Source organism: Entelurus aequoreus, linkage group LG03, assembly GCF_033978785.1.
Source record: "Entelurus aequoreus isolate RoL-2023_Sb linkage group LG03, RoL_Eaeq_v1.1, whole genome shotgun sequence".
Classification (NCBI taxonomy): domain Eukaryota; kingdom Metazoa; phylum Chordata; class Actinopteri; order Syngnathiformes; family Syngnathidae; genus Entelurus; species Entelurus aequoreus.
This window is the reverse complement of record NC_084733.1, coordinates 33,567,175-33,581,075: the sequence shown is the minus strand read 5'-3', so window position 1 is coordinate 33,581,075 and position 13,901 is coordinate 33,567,175. Positions and strand designations below refer to the sequence as shown.

At 39.1% G+C, this 13,901-nt stretch overlaps 2 protein-coding genes across 7 annotated transcripts in view; one reads left to right on the top strand and one right to left on the bottom strand.

Moving 5' to 3' along the window:
* adprs (ADP-ribosylserine hydrolase) overlaps positions 1-5,014 on the bottom strand; it is a 10,610-nt gene extending 5,596 nt beyond the window's left edge. Inside the window, exons 1-5 of the mRNA XM_062041694.1 lie at positions 4,600-5,014; positions 1,773-1,869; positions 1,464-1,671; positions 1,164-1,351; positions 944-1,044 (exon numbers count right to left, since the gene is read on the bottom strand). Coding sequence (XP_061897678.1) covers positions 944-1,044; positions 1,164-1,351; positions 1,464-1,671; positions 1,773-1,869; positions 4,600-4,789 — 784 coding nt within the window. The 5' untranslated portion in view covers positions 4,790-5,014. The remainder of the gene's footprint in view (positions 1-943; positions 1,045-1,163; positions 1,352-1,463; positions 1,672-1,772; positions 1,870-4,599) is intronic.
* LOC133646387 (zinc finger MYM-type protein 4-like) overlaps positions 4,272-13,901 on the top strand; it is an 83,159-nt gene continuing 73,529 nt past the window's right edge. Inside the window, exons 1-2 of one of the 6 annotated variants that reach the window (XM_062041690.1) lie at positions 4,272-4,339; positions 12,483-12,587. In XM_062041690.1, the coding sequence (XP_061897674.1) occupies positions 4,307-4,339; positions 12,483-12,587 (138 nt within the window). In that variant the 5' untranslated portion in view covers positions 4,272-4,306. Of the gene's footprint in view, positions 4,340-12,482; positions 12,588-12,688; positions 13,200-13,244; positions 13,293-13,901 lie in introns of those variants that run through there. The other 5 variants (XM_062041687.1, XM_062041689.1, XM_062041688.1 and 2 more) reach the window with 5 other exon arrangements.

Sequence of the window (13,901 nt, the reverse complement as noted above, 5' to 3'; positions counted from 1 at the left end):
TCAGATGCCATTGTTTAATACTAAAACTACTCCACACAGGAAAACGTGAGGAAGAGAATTAATTGCAAGTCGGTCTCGCCTGCGTGTACCGAAACAAAGATTGTTAATGACTGACAAGAGGCTCACTTTGTTCATGTAATTCTACTGTCAAATACACGTGCTCAGGTGTTGATAGCGATACACAGAGCGAGACTTCTTGTACCCAGTGACAACGTAGCAATTTATCTATGACGGCAAAGTTATTGAGTTAATTTTAATGTAAATAAATGATAAATGGGTTATACTTGTATAGCGCTTTTCTACCTTCAAGGTACTCAAAGCGCTTTGACAGTATTTCCACATTCACCCATTCACACACACATTCACACACTGATGGCGGGAGCTGCCATGCAAGGCGCTAACCAGCTGCCATCAGGAGCAAGGGTGAAGTGTCTTGCCCAAGGACACAACGGATGTGACTAGGATGGTAGAAGGTGGGGATTGAACCCCAGTAACCAGCAACCCTCCGATTGCTGGCACGGCCACTCTACCAACTTCGCCACGATTTTTTCCATCAGCCCAGGCCGTACAATTGTATTAACGTGTTTTAATGCCTCTGGACATCGAATGTAATGATTTTTAATGTAATTTAAGGCCTTCATTTTCGCAAAACCCATTTAATTACTTTTAAAGCTTTTTAATGACCCGCATAAACCCTGGATCACATACTTTTTCATTAAAAACGGCCGATACTGATCGGTGGCGGATTGATCGGCACATCTCTAGTTTGCACTATGTGTACAATGTGTGGATGGAGCGACCACAGTTTGGATTATGCGTGTTATTGTATGTAGGTTTGCACAATGTTTCTTACTGGATGACACAGTGGTTCAGAAAACGGATGAATATATTTCAGAGGAATCTCTTTTTGACTGAATGTAGATTTTAGAAGACCAGTACTGACCTAGCTCAGAGATGACCTCCTCTATAGTGACCTTGTTCCTGTCCATCAAGTCTCTGACTCGATGAAGGCGGTCACAGAACGGCTTTTCTGCTTCCTTTAGGCTGTGCCAACACACCAGGGAACAAATAGTGTTAGTTACTGTAGTCATCACATGATGAATAATAATATCCTAAAGTAAAGTTAGGAACTGTAGTTTCTCCTGAAGCATGTTGTGACTTACATTCTGGCATCATTCCGTGCCGCCTCATCACATTCAAATTCCTCCATCTCGGTGATCAGTGTGTTGATGAACTTCTGAGGCAGGTCCAAGGCACCCTGCAGGGCGAGGTGGACAGCTAATGCTTGCAGCACTGCCCCGTTGTAGCCCAGAGAACAAGAATGGGTGAGCATGGCACCCAGACGAGCAAACTAGCAAGACAAGAAAGAGTGGGGTTATAGTATTGGCAAATACAATCAACAATAAGATCATGTGAATAACATCGGAACTGCTGAAAAGTTGACATTCTCTGTTTGTGCGCACCTTTTTAACATCAGCTGGATCAGGGAAAGCCAGCGCAAAGGGGGCCGCTCTCATTGCTCCTCCATTGCCAAAAGAGCCTCGACCATTAAACTGGTCCTTGGCTGGCTGGTACACATCAGTGAGCTGAGGGGAGGCCAGTTTCTTCAACACCTGGATGACTCCAGAGCCGTAACCACGACCCGGGGACAAACTGTACTCCTTCGCAAACCTGGAAAAGCGATACATTTTCGTGTTTGAATGAAAACTGCTTCCAGTTTACAGAACACCGGTCCTATAAGAAACATGAAGCATTTACTAGGTATTTTCTACCTGCGAGCCATGTCCTGCTCATTAAAGCCAGACCGGGTCAGCAGAGACTGGACCACACAACGTGTCATGGCTGTGTCGTCACTATACTCCAGGGTTCCTAAAACAGACAGACAAATACAGGCTGTATTCCACACAAAATACTTTCCCATATATTAATTTACTTTTTCATTGTTGTGCCATTTAATTTTTATTTTTTTTACAAAATCTTGCACTACAGAAAGGTAACACTTTACCTTCCAGGTAATATTGGTGCTGCCACTTGCTTTTTTATGTCAGTTTTGTTCTGTTAAAATCTAATTTGTTAAACATTTGTACAAGTTTAAAACGATCACAATGCTAATTTTTGTTAGCCTGTCAATGAGCTCACCCATTGTATAAGAGCAAACCTTAATCTAGTATGGTTGGATTGTTTTTTTCCATTTTATACCAAACTGTAATGTGGATTTAACATGATTTCTACGTGTATGTGCACTTTAAACTTCAACTTTCAGGGAGGGCAGAATAATACATGTAAATAAACCAGGGGTTTACAAAGTGCAGGCAGTGTTATCTTGTAGTAATAAAAGAAGCAGTAACCACTGAATAATGCAGCAAAACGATATGATGTAACAAGAAAAACTAACGGATTGTAATTAATCAAATGTAAATAATCAAATGTACTGTATATACTTGTTCTTATGCTTTCTGAGCTCACTATGTTCACTGCTCGCTGTACATATCCTACCAAGTCAAACCCTCACTGTTTCAATGTCCATTTCTCAGATGATATTATTTTTATGACTCTCGAACTACAAAGGCGGACCTTAACGTAAATGACCGCCATAACCACAACACCAGGGGGAGCTCCACTAACCACGTTAAACCCCGATTCCGAACTAACAAAGGTCTTAACTCATTCTCTTTCTATGCCACATCAATGTGGAATGCGCCCCCAACAGGTATAAAAGAAAGGGCATCTATATCCTCCTTCAAAACCGCACTAAAAGTTCACCTCCAGGCAGCTACAACCCTAAACTATAGCTAAAACCCTAAACTATAGTTTAGGGTTGTAGCACCCTCCCCGGATTGCTAATAATCAAATGTAAACAATCAAATGCAGATACTTTTTCTTATGCCTTCTGATCTCTCTCTCTCTTTCTCTCTCTCTCTCTATATGTCCACTACTTGCTGTCCATATCCTACCCCCCACCCCCTCCACACCCCTGATTGTAAATAATGTAAATAATTCAATGTGATTATCTTGTGTGATGACTGTATTATGATGATAGTATATATGATAGTATATATCTGTATCATGAATCAATTTAAGTGGACCCCGACTTAAACAAGTTGAAAAACTTATTCGGGTGTTACCATTTAGTGGTCAATTGTACGGAATATGTACTTCACTGTGCAACCTACTAATAAAAGTCTCAATCAATCAATCAAAAACCACCACAAAGCCCTTTGGGTAAATTTCTACCATACACGGATAATCCACTGACGTCACCAATAGGAAAAACGTCACCAAAGGAGCATTTCCAGGCTGCTCGTTTCCCGCAAGTATGAAGGAAGCGAAGATTGCTTTATAAATATCTCCACCATGCCTCCATGGTTTGAGTTCAAATTTTTGGAACACATGCAGATCCCGAGAAAATACAATTAGGCAAATTCTACAATTGCCTACACCACCCGAACACGCCCCCATTTTTTTAAATGATCAATTTGTGGGAAATGCTGCACACGTACACATTATTTTGAGTGCGCAAGGTCATGCCCACTGAGAAGTACCCGGATGTAGTACTTAACACGCAGCAAATGAGTGCGTAGCTACGGAGCCGAACTACTGTCAATCATCACTACCGTGGCTACTTATGAGGGCTACCGGGGACTAACTCCAAATAGTTGCAATTAAAAAGAAGAAAAATAAATGTATTGCAATCGAACAACATAAATCACACTACACTGTCACTCCCAGTAACAGGTGTTGTACCGAAATCTGTTACCCATCGGAATTTGTAACTCCAGGGGGCGATGTTCCCATGGCGTTTGTTTGATGGTTAAACGGCAAGCCCAAGGAGGAGGAGAAGAAGAACGCTTGCGTAAATGGCGTAAACTATCCTTAATGCTGAAACGTCAGTTGTCAGAATTTCAGCATTAATAAATTACACACATTCTAGAAATCAATTACTTACTTTCATTATAGTATGAGTCCATTGTATCGCGTAAATGGCGTAAACTGTCCTTAATGCTGAAACGTCAGTTGTCAGAATTTCAGACAACTGACGTTTCATTCCATGATAGCTTTTAATCCGGAAAATGTATGTGTGTGAGAGAGAATCAACAGCTGATACAATGGACTCATACTATAATGAAAGTAAGTCATTGATTTCCAGAATATGTGTAATTTATTAAAGCTGGAATTCTGACAACTGACGTTTCAGCATTAAGGATAGTTTACGCCATTTACGCAAGCGTTCTTCTTCTCCTCCTCTTTGGGCTTACCGTTCAAACAAACGCCATGGGAACATCGCCCCCTAGAGCTACAAATTCCGATGGGTAACGGATTTCGGTACAACACCGGCATGGTGAGTGCAACATCCGGGTATTGACGGCGCAAGCATTATGCTGTACTTCTCCGGTGTGAACGCGCTTAAGCACTCAAAATGTAAAAATAGAAACAGCCACTGATTGTGATCAAATATCAACATAAACGGATTAGTAGTTTTTAAAATTGTGTTCCCCTCGCGTAGCTAATCTGGGCAAATGTGAAGCTATGCTGTTTATCTTTAATAAATGGTTGGCCTTTAAGGGAGTAGCCTCTATCATAGCAATGATTGACACTCACCGTTCCCTTTCGTCTCGTCGTCCAGACTGTTCGTGTGCTGCAATACATTCTCCATGGGAACCTCCTCCGCGCCCTCAAACTCTCCCCCGACACAGTCGCCCAGCACTGCCGCGACCAGAGCACCCCTGAACCGGGACAAAGACGCCGGTCCCCCCATTGCCGCCACTGCTCTCGCTGCCGTTGTAGCCATTCATCCGGAGGTGCTCGATAAACTAGAGAGCGAAATAAGGAACATCAACGTATCCAAACAACAAATAACAAAAAAATGTCGGTTCGCTAGTCTCTCTGCTGCTTGTCATTTGTCGAACGGAAACACTCGAATGAAGTACTTCCGTCAGTGTACGTCAAATGGTACTTAGAGCGCGAATTTTGAAAGAGTAGTATTCTCATAATGTCTCAGAACCAATACTGTCACCGATACCGGAAATGACGATCGCAAAAGGTAGGTAGGTGATTGATTGATTGATTAATTGATTTTAACTTGTATTAGTAGATTGCACATTTCAGTACATCTTCCGTACAATTGACCACTAAATGGTAACACCCGAATATATATATATATTTTTTTCCAACTTGTTTAAGTCTTGTTTAGGTCTTTATTGTCATTGCACAAGTACAGCGAAACTTTGTTTTCAGCACAAACCCGTTCAAGATTAAACAAACAGTGTACAGGGTTACAGAACAGGAACGCTGATGGGTCGCCACAAGGCGCCCCGTAAAAGATGGGAAAAGGTAAACGCTGGGGAAGGATGAGTAAAAAAAAAAAAATACAATCTAGACTGGGCTCCTAAGGGGGCCCAGTCTGGAGTGGGGAAAAAACCTCCATAGCAAAGCACATATACATATTACAACATACATCTCGAGATATCTAGCAACAGAGGGTAGGGAGTGGTGGCAGACTGCAGCTCTTCGGGCGCTGCCCATCCGTCCATCACCCCTATGGGATTTGCGTCGAGGGCGTTGGATTGGGGGTGGGGTATGTGTGAGTGGCGTATATTTTTTTGTGGATGCATGTGTGTGTGTAAGCCTGCAGTGTGTCTCTGTTCCGCGGCCTTGATGTTGTGCAGCCGATAGTTCAAAGTCAACAACAACAGGTGTGTGTCCATGAGAGACAAGAAGGGAGTTCGTTGTGTCTTCGCCACACTGTCCTTCGGGAGAGTCTCGAAGCCAGGGAAACAATCCAAGTTAGAATGTTTTGTATGCGAGTGAAAATAAAATTTGCTTTTCACTCTAAATTGTCTATGACTGATCCTCAAAAACCTGCGGGGCAGACAGTCCGATGTGATCCAAATCACAAGAGTGGCCACAGTTCTTCCCGCATCCTCCAATCATTTGAGACAGCATTGGGGTACAATTTGTCGAAAAACCTGAGCAACGCTTACTTCAGGGGTGTCCAAACTTTTTCCACTGAGGGCCGCACACTGAAAAATCAAAGCAAGCGGGGGCCATTTTGATATTTTTTATTTTAAAAACCAATACAATATATGTATAAAAAAGATACATTTAGGCCTCCGCTCAGACTTGATCCCAGGGACCCCAAAAGGTTTTGGTCAAAAAAAATATTACAAATGTGTCATTATTTAGTATTATTATTATTATTATTATTCAAGGTTTAAATCTCTAGATCAACATTAGGTCTATCTGTCAATATAACGCTTTTAAAGATTTAAGTTGTATGCCATTTTTGTCAAGGAAAACCGTGTTTTTTTTATGGAAAAAAACAAAATATGCAATATTTTCCCCCAAATTTTTTTTAAAGTGGAATATTTGAGATTATATAATAATTGGAGTCTTAAAAAGGTCAATAACTCATAATAACATTGATTCATTATATTTTTGAGCAATGACACTTAAAAAAAAAAAAGTCCCACTAAAATTATTAGGGATCCAAAACGGTACTGCTCAGTAAAGTTTAAAAAAATAAATCCAACATTTTTTAAAACTTTTACCACAATAGTCTCAAGATCAACTTCAGATCTATCCGTCAATTATAAGTTTTATTGTTGTTTATGTTTTTTTGTTGGTTCGTTTTAGGCCCTTCTTTAAAAAACTTTTGTTTTTTAAATGGCAACCAAAATATATGCAACATTTTCCCCAAAAAATATTTCAAAGTGGAATATCTAATGTGAAGTAAGTGGAGCCTTGAATAGGTCAATAATTCATAATGACATTGATTTTGATACATTATTATTTTTTAAAGAAATAAACAGCCTGCATGGCAGCTTTGTGTTATTACAGTAAATAATGCTACATTTTCTTGTTACATTTCACCTGTTTGCTCTTTTATACCACTTTTTATGTTTTTAATTTTTTTTTCATCGTATTTTTAGAATGTGCCGTGGGGCCGTTAAAAAATTACCTGCGGGCCGCAAAAGGCCCCCGGGCCGCACTTTGAACACCCCTGCCTTACTTCAATCGGCAGATGTCCTGTTGTCATAATTCCGAATAGGTGGATATCTTCATGTCCTCGATTGAAGGGTCGCCAGGCACGCGGCACTCCTTCTTCTCCCAAGAGTCCGTCGTGTGTCCAGCAACAACCACTCCGTCACGACAAGCAGGTTCCCCCAAACCCAAGATCTTGTCAATTTCGTATTTTGAAAGATTTAGAGGCTAATAAGCGATCAGGAAAAAAATATTTTAAATGGGATGGGGTGTATTTTAACACTCTTAAACATTTTTTTTTAACAATTTACACCATGTATTGTCACCAAGACGTAACTGCTCGCTGCAACCTCACTTCATTTAACACTCACGGTATTTAAAGAAGAAAAGATAGGAGGCACTTGATGTCTTTACATCTGAGGGGTCCACAAATGAAGCATTAATCTGTGAAAGACAAAGTTGGATTTACTCGTGCGTCGTTAAGTAACGTATTGAATTGACATAAAGAGTGAGGCTAATAAGGTTTGCAGTTCATTTTCTGGTACATATATTAGTCTGTCATCTACAGCAGTGGTCCCCAACCACTGGGCCGCGGCCCGGTACCGGTCCGTGGATCGATTGGTACCGGGCCGCACAAGAATTAAAAAAATTAATAAAATTTTTTTTTTTTAAATTAAATCAACATAAAAAACACAAGATACACTTACAATTAGTGCACCAACCCAAAGAACCTCCCTCCCCCATTTACACTCATTCGCACAAAAGGGTTGTTTCTTTCTGTTATTAATATTTCTGGTTCCTACATTATATATCAATATAGATCAATACTTATTCTACAGTTCATGTCTGCAGTTGTTTTTATTGCGTGAAGTTCATATTTTGTCTCATTATTCAGCTATAGATGTCCCTGTTGTTCAGCAATGTTTGCGAGCGATAGCAAGATTCAGTATATGTTGTGGAGCATACGAGAAATGTATTAACCTAGTTTATTAACACTATAAGGGATATTTTCGTGATGCTAATAAATATCACCAAAGACGATATAATGTGGTCATCCGTGTCAAATAAACCACTTTTTCCTGCACAACAACAACTATAAACTTTTAAGTTTCTGTTATGAAAACGTAGAACAAAAATACGGTGGACAGGACCAACAATCACAATATTTATTAATATGACTTAACATGACGTTAGTATATTTGAACAACCAGACCATACAAACTAATGGGATCTCTTGTTATTTTCTTACGCTTAGTTCTGCTCTCAAACACCACTAAAATGGTAAAGAACCAACTCAAATGCATCACAGAAAGGTTCTCAAACAAATCAAATGTTTAAACAAACATTTTACAAAGCGATCGCTTCAAACACGAAAATGGTCCGATTGTATTCCACAGGATAATGCAAGTGATATTTTTAAGTGCAATTTCCTTCGACGCCATGAATTGATTTACGTGGACCCCGACTTAAACAAGTTGAAAAACTTATTCGGGTGTTACCATTTAGTGGTCAATTGTACGGGATAAGTGCTTAACTGTGCTATCTACTAATAAAAGTTTCAATCAATCCATCAAAGACGCACTATCGTTTTTTCCCTGACTTCATTACCTTTATGAGCCACTTCTTTCGGGACTCTATGAAAGCTGTCTCCTATATCTCTATTTTGAACGATTGGAACACCCAAGAACAGAACAGTAATGCATAATTTTCTGCTCAAACTCTACACTCACTCTCACTGGTTTTAATGCTACTATCAAGCTGCTTGACCATAATGTCAAATAAGCCACGCAGAAGAGAATGGGATGTAACGTCATATGCAACCCAGCTCCTTTTTTTTTTTTAATTGTCAATTGTAGCCACTTGAGTTAGTACTTCCGATGGCGACGATTGAAGTTTTTTTCCTCAAAAACCGTTATTTACACAAACAAAACATGGCATTACAAATTTTACGGTACTGAGATAGTGGAATCACTTAATAAAAATATGGGAGAAACTATTATAATAATGAAAAGTATATGTACAAGAAACAAGGAAACAAGAAAAACACTATAAACAGTGGAAAAAGTGAACTAGTCATACCAGCAGCACACAAGACATGAGAAAGCACAGAATTTAGTACCCGAGGTCCTAGAGTTAGCCCAGTGATTACCACAACAATAACAGTATGTACAATTTAAACAGAATAGAATACTGGGTTATAAATAGCATATGTTAATAGGAATATAATTAATAGAAAAATAGAATAATGTAAACTGTGAACCTGCAGTCCAAATAAGAAGTTAAAAAAATGTCAGCAGACCAAACCAAATATTAATGTGTAGATAATAACAAAGACAATTGTTTCAACCATTGAGTGTAGAATGTTGTGCATTTTAATGGATTTCAAAAACAATAGTCGTTTATTAAGATCCAAAACTTTGTGTGGATATATAGTTTTTTTTAGACAGTGTTTTGTATGGAAAAACACACCAAATATATATACATACATACATACATATATATACATATATATATATATATATATATATATATATATATATATATATATATATATATATATATATATATATATATATATATATATATATATATATATATTAGGGGTGTGGGAAAAAATCGATTCGAATTCGAATCGCGATTCTCACGTTGTGCGATTCAGAATCGATTCTCTTTTTTTTTTAAATCGATTTTTAATTGTATTAATAAATCCAACAAAACAATACACAGCAATACCATAACAATGCAATCCGATTCCAAAACCAAACCTGACCCAGCAACACTCAGAACTGCAATAAACAGAGCAATTGAGAGGAGACACAAACACGACACAGAACAAACCAAAAGTAGTGAAAGAAAAATGAATATTATCAACAACAGTATCAATATTAGTTACAATTTCAACATAGCAGTGATTAAAAATCCCTCATTGACATTATCATTAGACATTTATAAAAAAAAAAAAAAAAGAACAATAGTGTCACAGTGGCTTACACTTGCATCACATCTCATAAGCTTGACAACACACTGTGTCCAATATTTTCACAAAGATAAAATAAGTCATATTTTTGGTTCATTTAATAGTTAAAACAAATTTACATTATTGCAATCAGTTGACAAAACATTGTCCTTTACAATTATAAAAGTTTTTTACAAAATTCTACTACTCTGCTTGCATGTCAGCAGACTGGGGTAGATCCTGCTGAAATCCTATGTATTGAATGAATAGAGAATCGTTTTGAATCGGGAAAAAAAATCGTTTTTGAATTGAGAATCGTGTTGAATTGAAAAAAAAATAATCTATTTTGAATCGAATCGTGACCCCAAGAATCGATATTGAATCGAATCGTGGGACACCCAAAGATTCACAGCCCTAATATATATATAAACAGGTTTTACTCATGTACAGTATACAGTAGGTTAACGCATGAAAAAAAACGCATGGTCTATTTCTAATTCACCACAACAAAATGTACAGACATTGTTGATTGAGGGTGGTTGGGGACAGTTTTGTGTGTGTTCATGCCAGCATCTTCACTATCAGGCTGTTCGTTGTCTTTAAGGACACGACTGACATTGAGATTTGTTTCTCCTTTTCAGCCCTCATTCTCTCTTGGCCAGAATTATTGAACTGGCGGCCCCGGAACCAATGACACCATACCAGTCCCCAAGTTCAGTTTTAAAAGTGGGAGACAAAACATTTTTGCAGCAAATTTCTAAAAGTATGCCAGTTGTATAGAAGAACTTGGGACCACTGTAAACACTAGCAGATCCTTGCATTGACGTTTTAACCTTTGCTAACACAGAACAGTAAGGTCCAAACTTGTGATTTGCATAACTGAAGCATTCCTTAAAGCACTCCTTTTTGGTAGTTTAAACATTTTTTTAGAATGTGATTCATGTAATTTATGTGTTGCCATAGCTTGTTTACTTCAGATGCAAGCAGTAGGCATTTGTTCCACTTCTTTAGCTCCTCAAGGTTCTATTTTAGGTCCTCTCTTTTTCATCATTTAGGCCAGTGATTCTCAAACTGTGGTACATGTACCACTAGCAGTTTACACCAAAGAATCACTTCATTAAAGTACAGTCTTTTATTTTTCCTGTATTCAAACACAGTGTTACTGTTCAAACTGTGTGTAATGTTACAGTGGCCAAAAATATTAAATACACTTGTTAAATAAAACTTATGCCTTGTTTTAATGAATACTTAGGCCTACTACGCTACTGTATTTTAATGTTGGTCATTATGGTCATTACGCCTAGTATTTTATAAGGTGGTACTTGGTGAAAAACGTTTGTGAACCACTGATTTCGGCTATTTAACTTGTGACCCACAAGTTCAGTTAAAAAACAACACATTTTTTGCAGGAGATTCTAAAAAACACTGGAGTGCTGTCATTGAGATGATCTTTGACTAGATTTTTTGCAGGAAGTCTTTAAAAACAGCAGAGCACTATAAAATAAATAGACCAACATGAAATGTCTACTCTAGGATGCTGGTTATCCAGAATATACAAAATAAGAATGATAGTGAAGGTCCTTAGGCCAAAACAATTTAGTTGCCCTGTTCTAGACCATAAATTAGTCCAGTGCGTACTCACCATTTTAGGATTTTCAGTAGAAGCATTTAAGTCCCATCTTAAAACTAATTTGTATACTCTAGCCTTTAAATAGACCCCCCTTTTAGACCAGTTGATCTGCCGTTTCTTTTCTTTTTTGCTCTGCCCCCCTCTCCCTCGTGGTGGGTGGGGCACAGGTCCGGTGGCTACGGATGAAGTGCTGGCTGTCCAGAGTCAGGACCCGGGGTGGACCGCTCGCCTGTGCATCGGTTGGGGACATCTCTGCGCTGCTGACCTGTCTCCGCTCGGGATGGTCTCCTGCTGGCCCCACTATGGACTAGACTTTCACAATATTATGCTAGATCCACTCGACGTCCATTGCACCGGTCGCCCTAGAGGGGCGGGGTCCTCTCCAAGGTTTCTCATTGTCATCCCACTGGGTTGAGCTTTTCCTTGCCCTGTGGGATCTGAACCGAGGATGTCCTTGTGGCTTGTGCGGCCCTTTGAGACACTTGTGATTTAGGGCTATATAAATAAACATTGATTGATTGATTGATAGGATGTATTCAGTGCAAAATCCGGGTTGCACTGTAAAGTATAAAAAGCGTAAAATGCTCAAATTGAGACACACGATTCAATCAAAGTTGATTTGTATAGCCCTGAATCACAAACCACAACAACATCCCCTGATCTTGAACCCATTTCCGGCCAGGGACAGTAGCCTCCTTGGTACAGACAAAGTGAACAATGTGATAAAAAATCTTTGTGATAATTAATAACATTTTCATCGCAGCTTGTAGTGTGAATTACCAACGCCAACACACAAATACAAAACAGCCACTACAAAATACAGTCATTTTGTTTTGTTTTTGTCCTAGGAGTTTAAATTTGTTTTCTTTGCTACTGTTTTGTTAATAACTATGCGTATTTTTCTCGCTAACTGAGGAAAGGATGGCGCGGAAGGGAAAACGGTCCGAGGCAGCGAGGCGCCGATGGAGGAGGCAGGCCCTTGCTGGTCCACACATCAGGCAGACCAGCACACCCAAGCAGGTACACTTTCTAGCTATTTTTCATGTCAGCATTTTACGCATACAATGACACGCTACAATGTAATAACGCGACCACAATAGATTGCTAGACGCAATCACGTTGGTATTGTCGGTAATATTTGCAAAATTGCATACATTTTACGTGGCTTGTTCATGCACAATCCCGATAGAATTGCACTTTTGGCACCTGGCGCTACAGTATATTACCGGGTGCTATTGTTAGCACGTTGTAGATCACATAGAGATTCCACACTGGAGCAACTGTCTGTTAAAACAGATTTCCCCATGTTATCACAATGTAGCCGTGCTGGCATAATAGCTGTTAGCATGCTAGTGATTAGCATTGTTAGCATTTTTCTTTTTGTTCGCGTACGAGGTTGAAATTGTTGAAAAAGCGTAGCCCCAAATTTCACCCAGTTGGATCATAAACACCGAGATAGAAGTTAGCAACAGGTAGCTGATAGAATTCCCGCGGGGGTTATTTTAGTTGCTGGTTGCTTAAAGTACTAACCCAAGGAGCAGGGCCACAGAGGTGGGGGTGTTGGGAGGCGAGGTGACTGCAGCATAATTAAAGATGGCGGACTCGGAGGACTTTCAACTCAAACGATTAAAGGTAAGAAAAATGCAACGGGGGTCCATTTACTCCTGAGCACCATGGACTGAGGCAGATTATCTACCGTGTCTAACCTTCAATTGGCGTAATGAGGTCATTGTTATGTATATCCAGCGAAGAAATTCTGGTTAGGCTAAAGCTAGTTAGCTCCCAACTATGTTAAGCTAGCTCGCGTTTGTTTAGCATCGATGTGTGCACAATGTTCCGTATCACTGAATGCAAGTGTGACGATAGTTTGGGGGGAAAAACTATGTTTTAGAATACTTCAAAGGGAGTAAGAACATGTCGCCGATGCAGTGTTTTTTGAACGCCGTTTTTTTCTTGGTGGCTGACAAGGACAAAAACTATACAAATACGCCCAATCGAGTCGGTCTTAATATTTATTTTCAAGCCGCCGTTACGATTATGTTTCTTTTTGGTTAAATACTAAAATAGTTCGAAAGTTAAACATCCTGAATGAATCTCACTATGTGATATCGGCTCATTCATATCAATATTCATCGATTAACTTGATTAGGTGGCGTAGTCACACTGTTTGGATGCCTAGGTTAACACGGACCTGACTTCATTTAACATTTGATTCCCATTTAAAGCGCAATCATTTAGTATTGTATGCCAACAGCTTGAATATGCAGTGAACATCACTGTTCTCTTGCTCATCCATGTATATGCCCGTTTATTTTACACCCTATTGCTCACATT